Here is a 7,811-nt window from a genome sequence, read left to right as displayed (position 1 = left end):
CATCATCCATATGTGGTGTCGGACACACTGGCTCCCAGCTCCTCTCAGACCATCTGGCTGCCTGGGCAGAAGTGCTCTTGCCTGGCACCATTGCCAGCATGACATGCCTCTTCAGGTTGTCTTCAGCACGAGCCATGAGCACTAGTTCTGCTGGGAAGGACTTTCCACCTCATAATTGTCATTTTGAGACCAAAGTTTTGCTCACTGAGTGGCACCTGTGGCCGGGGACCCACCATGAGAATGGTGTCTATGGGAATGCTTTCCAGTCCCAGAGGCTGGCATGCCTGGGGAGCAACCCCCCTGCAGCACTAGCAAGGGGGGAACCCCCAAACTGAGGGGGCTGAGACAGCAGGGGCAGTGCTGGTGGCACATTAACTGGATGAGGAGTTGGCCAGGGGCAGAGTCCAGGCCCCTGGCGGGGGGGCACCAAGACCCAGGGTCAGGGTCCACGGTGGTGCTGGGGACTGCTGGTAGAGAATGTGCTGTGGCGCAGTGCTGTCCGCTGTGAGGGCAGCCTCCACTGCTCCTCTGCTCTGGGCTCGGCTCCTGGGGATGGCCACCAGCCTGCTCCGCGTTCCCCCACCCCAGGCGCTGCTCCGGCCCTTGGCTGTGCCAGAGAGGTTGCTGCTGGGTCCGGGGCCCAGCAATGTGCCCCCCCGCATACTGGCTGCAGGGGGCCGACAGCTCCTAGGCCATATGCACCCCGAGGTGCTGCAGGTGAGCTGACTCAGCCCAGCCTTCCTCCCCTTCTCTCCCTCACCCTTCCAAGCGCTCTGCTGGGATGAGGAGGGCAGCAGTGGTGTCAGCGAGTCCCCTGCTGCCACAGGTGATGGATGAGATCAAGGCAGGCATCCAGTATGCCTTCCAGACACAGAACCAGTTGACCTTGGCCATCAGTGGCACTGGCCACTGTGCCATGGAGGCTGCCCTCCTCAACCTGCTGGAGCACGGTGACACCGCGCTGGTGGCCATCAACGGCATCTGGGGACAACGCGCCGCCGACATCGCCCGGAGATTAGGTAGGCTGAGACAGCTGGATGGTGCTGATGGGGCTCAGGGGACTGGGTTTACAGGTAGGATGCCAGAATGTGACCCCTGGCTTGCAGTCCCAGCAGCAGTGATGAGTGGCATGGCTTCCGCAGCCAGGCAGCGCTGCAGGCTCCTTTCCAAGGTGATGTCCCTCCATTGATGGTGGTTATGGCTTTCCCACTGGGCAAATCTGCAGGAGGTCAGACCCTGGCGGGCAGCTGTGCTCCTGGTTCACATACAATCAGCTCCCTTGTAGTACAGGTTGCTGCCCAGGGGGAGGTATGCCCAAAGCTCACCACCCTTTTCCTAAACCCTTCCCAGGAGCCAATGTCCATGAGCTGCTGAAGCCACTGGGGGAGTACTTCACCCCGTGGGACATAGAGGAGGTGAGTGCCAGCCACAGCGTGTGGGTGGTGAGGATGAACTAGCCCTGGGGGCAGTCACCTTCTTCTGTATTTCATGCAGGGCCTGGTGCACCACAAGCCCTCAGTGCTCTTCATCACCCATGGCGAGTCCTCCACTGGGGTGCTGCAGCCGCTGGAGGGGCTGGGCGAGCTGTGCCACCGGTCAGTGTGTGGTGGACACCTACAGGGGCTGGCAGCATGCCAAGGTTGCCACTGGGGATTGGGGCACAGGGATTTTCATGCCCTGAGCTCTCCTCTGGTTCTGCTGTGCTGGAAGCAGATGACTTCAGTGAAACAGCATCAGGGGAACCAGGACCTGGGGCCTGGGCTAATAGGAGTGGCAAGAGGAGGTGGCAGGGACATCAAGCCAAGCTTTGTACTCCTACAGGCATGGCTGTCTGCTAATCGTGGATGCGGTGGCATCACTCGGGGGAGCCCCCATCTTCATGGACCGGCAGGGTAAGAGACACTGCATCAGAGGCACTCGGGGAGCAAGAGAGCTCACTCCTGGGCAAGGCAGGGTAGGCAGTGGGATCAGCTCCACAACCATATTTCAGGCTAGCAGCGCTAGAAACTGGTTCATCTGCAGCTACAGACACTCTGGAGGACCATCAGCAATGCCAGGGTGTCCCTCAAAGCAGGCCAAACACAACAGGACCTGCAGTGTGTGCCACCCTGTGCTTCCCATTCACCACTTGCAGCCAGGCAGGGGGTGTGCTCCCAACAGCACTCCCAGTTCCCTCAGCAGCTGCTTCCTCTCTCAAACAGAGATTGATGCTCTGTACTCAGGGTCTCAGAAAGTCCTCAATGTCCCCCCAGGCAGTGCCCTCATCTCCTTCAGCGAGCGAGCCAGGTGAGAGCAACCCTGTCCCACCAGAGGGAAACGCAGTGGGGCTGGGGAGAGGCTGTAACCCTCCTTGCTGTGCCAGCCTTCAGCTCCAGCCCCACATACCCAGCAGCAGCTCTGCGGGGTCAGAGCTCAACCTATCCCTGGGCAGTGATGGGCACTCCTACAGGAGTGACCCCACTCTAGAGCTGGTGAGGTCAAGGTCCAGCTTCTATCCAGCATTCTGCTTTGCCAGGGAGAAGATGCTAAGGAGGAAGACGAAGCCCTTGTCCTTCTACCTGGACATGGGCTGGCTGGCAAACTACTGGGGCTGTGACAGGGAGCCACGGAGGTGAGAGCAGGCAGTGCCAGTGCAGAGGGCCATGGTCACCTGCACCCACAGCCTTTGCCCCAGCCTGGGGCTGCCTGCCCTGCAGGGCTCATGCCCTGTCTCCCCATCACCCTGTCTTGCTGGTCACAAAGTGGTCCTGCAAGATTTGCATCCCCTCTGTGCTGGTTGAAGAGGAGGAAGGATGCTGTGCCCCAGCTCCCCCCATCACAAGCTGGAGCCTGCTCTGCCGCAGGCTGGACTGAGCCCACCTGGGTGCCCCTTGGGTTTTGCAGGTACCACCACACAGCACCCATCAACAGTTTCTTTAGCCTACGAGAAGGCTTAGCCATGCTGGCAGAGCTGGTGAGCAGCACTGGGCAGGCAGGGGAGCACTGGCAGTGCTTGGGGGAGGGGTGGGTGCCAGGAGGTCCGCCCCAGCAGCAATGACCTTCTCCCTCCTCTCTGCCCACAGGGTCTGGAGAGCTCATGGGAGCAGCACCAGGCTAACTGTGTTCAACTGTGTCAGGGCCTGCATGATCTGGGTCTTGAGCTCTTTGTGAAGGAGGAGGTGGGTATGGGGCAAGCCCAACCCCATGGTGCAGAGGCAGGGTGAGGAAGGCATGGTCTTGAGTGGATGGAGATGTGCCTGGGCAGGTTTTAATGCTGGAGGAAAAAATCTTCCACCTGCAATGCTCTCTCCTGGCAGGCCATAGACTTCCTGGGGGCCAGGTCCACAGCCTGAAGCTGCAGGTTTAACCCAGCTTCTCTCTTCCCCAGAAGGCAAGACTTCCCACCATCACCACCGTCAGGGTGCCTGAGGGCTACAACTGGAAGGACATAGTAGCCTTTCTCATGGACAACCACGCCATCGAGATTGCTGGGGGCCTGGGTCCTTCTCTGGGCAAGGTGGGCAGCATTGTCCCCTCCCACTGACCACAGCCAGGCACTGAACCCAGCTGTGGCCACATCTATCAGCAGCACACCCCACAAGTAGCTGCTGCTGGCTGGTGAAAATGCCAAGCACAGGGCTGGATGCATCACATGGCCTCCAGCAATGCAGAGGGGCTCCTAAATACACCCCCCACACACACCTCCAGCAATACACAGGGGCTCCTAACCCTGCACAACTGCAGCAGGTAACTGCATAACCCTGCACGCGTGTCACTAGTGTCACGAGCAGGGTGACACGTCCTCGGAGGAAGCAAGCGTTAGGTAGGAGCGATCGGAGAGCTGTGCGCATTCGCTCGTGCCCACCCATGCACATGGCCGCTCCTGTGTCCCCCGTTCCGCAAGGGAGCCTGCGCTCTGCCGCTGGCCGCTCCGCTGGCAGGGGGGTCGCCCCACGAGTCGGCGCTGTAGACATCCTTCTCCTCCCAGGTCCTGCGAATCGGCCTCATGGGCTGCAACTCGACCAGCTGCAATGTGGACCGTCTGCTGCGGGCCCTGCGAGATGCCCTCGGGCGCTGCCGCCGCAGCAGCCTGTGAGCAGCTCTGCGACGGGAGGGCGGGGGCCGGGCACGGTAGCCCAGCGCCTCCCTCAGTGCCTGGCTGCAGGCAGCTGGCAAACAGAGGGACTCCACTGCCTCCCTCAGACGCTGGCAGGAAACGCTACAGCACTGCAACCCAAGCCAGAGCAGGAAGAGCAGGGGACATAGAGGTGAGGACTGCAGCTCGGCAAACACAGAAAGTGACTCAAAACCTCTTCTTCGGCTCCCCCACGCAGGGTCATTCCTCACCCTGATAGCCTGCCCCCAGCTCCTCCGCAGTCCCCAGCCGCGAGGCATGGCAGCCCCCACTGCACACACACTGGCTGGATGAGGATCCAACCACAGGTCCCTTCCCCTCTCACCACCATTACCCTCAGCTGTCCCTGTACCAGAGCCCAGTAGTGCAGGATGCCAGCCATCCTCCCCCAGGTTAGGTACCCCGGGATGAAACACCTGCCTCGGAGCCCAGCTCTGGGAGGAGAGACCAGAGACCACGCACCCCTGCCCGGCTGAAGGAAACATGCCCTTGCTCCCCAGTGCCAGCTCTCCTCAATAAAGTGACACATCAGCATGCTTCTCCCTGTCTCTGCAGCTCACTCTGCATGCCCCCAGGTCTGGAGTCTTCCAGATGGGGCAGCAGTGGATTCCTGCTCAGCTCTGCTGGAGCATCTCTTGTCTGGATCCAGTATCCCTAAAACTAAGTGGAGGCAGGAGTGGAGTTAGGCAAGGGGGCTCCCTGCTCTGCTTGAGCCCCGTGCCCCAGAATTGCCAGGCTCCTGCAGCCTCCAAGGCCAGTAGCTGCCAGGGGTCATAGGGCTCTGGGGGGCAGGTTCCAGTCCATCCTAAGATGCCCACCCAGGTGAGTTCTGGTACTGCCTCACAAGAGCAGCTGATGGGCTGCTGTTACCTGGCTGAGCAAGATGTCAAAGTAGGATGTGTCCTAGTAGGACCTATCCTTGGCAGGATGTAAGTGCGTGTAAGTGCTCAGCTCAGCTCTGCAGGCCCAGCCCATGGTCAGGGTCAGGCCTGCAGATGTGGGCAGCCCTCAATGCCCCTCACCCAGACAGATCTCCTGGATGAAGCCCACCTCAGTGTATATATAACCCTGGAGTGCAGCTCAGGCTGGGATTCAACTGGCCCTCCAGAAAGGGGCCTGGGAGTCCTGGTGGACACCAAGCTGAGCAGGAGTGGACAATGACCTGCAGTGGTAAAAAAAGCCAACAGGATGCTGAGCTGCATCACCAAGGGCATCACCAGCAGAGATAAAGAAATCGTTGTCCCACACTGCTCAGTGCTGGTCAGACCACACCTGGAGCATTGCCTGCAGTGTCCCCACTGAACAAAAGAGAGGTGTCCAGAGAAGGGTCAGGAGAATGATCAGATGGTTGGCAGCCCTGCCATGTGTGGAAAAGCTGAGAGAGCTGGCGGTGTTCAGCTTGGAGAAGAGAAGGCTCCCTGCTGCCCTGCTCCCATTACTGCCCTCACTGCTGCCCTGCTCCCATCACTGCCATCACTGCTGCCCTGCTCCCATCACTGCACAGCCTGCTGCCCTGCTCCCATCACTGCCCTCACTGCTGCCCTGCTCCCATCACTGCTATCACTGCACAGCCTGCTGCCCTGCTCCCATCACTGCCATCACTGCTTCCCTGCTCCCATCACTGCCATCACTGCACAGCCTGCTGCCCTGCTCCCATCACTGCCATCACTGCACAGCCTGCTGCCCTGCTCCCATCACTGTTATCACTGCTGCCCTGCTCCCATCACTGCTATCACTGCACAGCCTGCTGCCCTGCTCCCATCACTGCCCTCACTGCTGCCCTGCTCCCATCACTGCTGCCCTGCTCCCATCACTGCTATAACTGCACAGCCTGCTGCCCTGCTCCCATCACTGCCCTCACTGCTGCCCTGCTCCCATCACTGCCATCACTGCTGCCCTGCTCCCATCACTGCCCTCACTGCTGCCCTGCTCCCATCACTGCTATCACTGCACAGCCTGCTGCCCTGCTCCCATCACTGCCCTCACTGCTGCCCTGCTCCCATCACTGCTGCCCTGCTCCCATCACTGCTATCACTGCACAGCCTGCTGTCCTGCTCCCATCACTGCCCTCACTGCTGCCCTGCTCCCATCACTGCTATCACTGCACACCCTGCTGCCCTGCTCCCATCACTGCCCTCACTGCACAGCCTGCTGCCCTGCTCCCATCACTGCTATAACTGCACAGCCTGCTGCCCTGCTCCCATCACTGCCCTCACTGCTGCCCTGCTCCCATCACTGCTGCCCTGCTCCCATCACTGCTATCACTGCACAGCCTGCTGCCCTGCTCCCATCACTGCCCTCACTGCTGCCCTGCTCCCATCACTGCTATCACTGCACAGCCTGCTGCCCTGCTCCCATCACTGCCCTCACTGCACAGCCTGCTGCCCTGCTCCCATCACTGCCCTCACTGCTGCCCTGCTCCCATCACTGCCCTCACTGCTGCCCTGCTCCCATCACTGCTATCACTGCACAGCCTGCTGCCCTGCTCCTATCACTGCCCTCACTGCTGCCCTGCTCCCATCACTGCCCTCACTGCTGCCCTGTTCCCATCACTGCCCTCACTGCACAGCCTGCTGCCCTGCTCCCATCACTGCCCTCACTGCTGCCCTGCTCCCATCACTGCCCTCACTGCTGCCCTGCTCCCATCACTGCTATCACTGCACAGCCTGCTGCCCTGCTCCCATCACTGCCCTCACTGCTGCCCTGCTCCCATCACTGCTATCACTGCACAGCCTGCTGCCCTGCTCCCATCACTGCCCTCACTGCACAGCCTGCTGCCCTGCTCCCATCACTGCCCTCACTGCACAGCCTGCTGCCCTGCTCCCATCACTGCCCTCACTGCACAGCCTGCTGCCCTGCTCCCATCACTGCCCTCACTGCTGCCCTGCTCCCATCACTGCCCTCACTGCTGCCCTGTTCCCATCACTGCCCTCACTGCACAGCCTGCTGCCCTGCTCCCATCACTGCCCTCACTGCTGCCCTGCTCCCATCACTGCTATAACTGCACAGCCTGCTGCCCTGCTCCCATCACTGCCCTCACTGCACAGCCTTCTGTCCTGCTCCCATCACTGCCCTCACTGCTGCCCTGCTCCCATCACTGCTATCACTGCACAGCCTGCTGTCCTGCTCCCATCACTGCCCTCACTGCTGCCCTGCTCCCATCACTGCCCTCACTGCTGCCCTGCTCCCATCACTGCTATAACTGCACAGCCTGCTGCCCTGCTCCCATCACTGCCCTCACTGCTGTCCTGCTCCCATCACTGCCCTCACTGCTGCCCTGCTCCCATCACTGCTATCACTGCACAGCCTGCTGCCCTGCTCCCATCACTGCCCTCACTGCACAGCCTGCTGCCCTGCTCCCATCACTGCCCTCACTGCACAGCCTGCTGCCCTGCTCCCATCACTACCCTCACTGCACAGCCTGCTGCCCTGCTCCCATCACTGCTATAACTGCACAGCCTGCTGCCCTGCTCCCATCACTGCCCTCACTGCTGCCCTGCTCCCATCACTGCCATCACTGCTGCCCTGCTCCCATCACTGCCCTCACTGCTGCCCTGCTCCCATCACTGCTATCACTGCACAGCCTGCTGCCCTGCTCCCATCACTGCCCTCACTGCTGCCCTGCTCCCATCACTGCTGCCCTGCTCCCATCACTGCTATCACTGCACAGCCTGCTGTCCTGCTCCCATCACTGCCC

At 61.0% G+C, this 7,811-nt stretch overlaps 1 protein-coding gene across 4 annotated transcripts; it reads left to right on the top strand.

The window, feature by feature from the left end:
- The first annotated feature begins 439 nt into the window (after positions 1-439).
- Positions 440-4,650, top strand: AGXT (alanine--glyoxylate aminotransferase). 4 transcript variants are annotated; one of them, XM_068169414.1, is made up of 11 exons: positions 441-717; positions 827-1,019; positions 1,351-1,415; positions 1,495-1,595; positions 1,822-1,892; positions 2,202-2,286; positions 2,516-2,611; positions 2,884-2,953; positions 3,063-3,158; positions 3,371-3,496; positions 3,968-4,650. In XM_068169414.1, exons 1-11 carry the CDS (start codon positions 478-480, stop codon positions 4,073-4,075), a joined length of 1,251 nt encoding a protein of 416 aa, XP_068025515.1. In that variant the 5' UTR covers positions 441-477; the 3' UTR covers positions 4,076-4,650. The 4 variants fall into 4 exon arrangements, with proteins under 4 accessions (XP_068025516.1, XP_068025515.1, XP_068025517.1 ...); XM_068169413.1 differs by having other exon boundaries at positions 442-717; positions 3,368-3,496; XM_068169415.1 differs by lacking the exon at positions 3,371-3,496 and having other exon boundaries at positions 440-717.
- Positions 4,651-7,811: the final 3,161 nt, after the last annotated feature.

The sequence above is a fragment of the Melanerpes formicivorus genome, unplaced genomic scaffold, assembly GCF_026170545.1.
Source record: "Melanerpes formicivorus ecotype bairdi unplaced genomic scaffold, bMelFor1.0.p_v2 SCAF_183, whole genome shotgun sequence".
Classification (NCBI taxonomy): domain Eukaryota; kingdom Metazoa; phylum Chordata; class Aves; order Piciformes; family Picidae; genus Melanerpes; species Melanerpes formicivorus.
The sequence above is the reverse complement of the archived record's forward strand: the minus strand, read 5'-3'. Positions and strand labels throughout refer to the sequence as shown.

What these genes read in the sequence shown, in the direction of transcription:
- AGXT (XM_068169413.1), top strand. Translation starts at nt 478, where the DNA reads ATGTGCTGTGGCGCAGTGCTGTCCGCTGTGAGGGCAGCCTCCACTGCT. An exon ending in TCCTTCAGCGAGCGAGCCAG is followed by an intron (nt 2,287 to 2,515) that starts GTGAGAGCAACC and finishes CTGCTTTGCCAG; the next exon opens with GGAGAAGATGCTAAGGAGGA. An exon ending in TGTGACAGGGAGCCACGGAG is followed by an intron (nt 2,612 to 2,883) that starts GTGAGAGCAGGC and finishes TGGGTTTTGCAG; the next exon opens with GTACCACCACACAGCACCCA.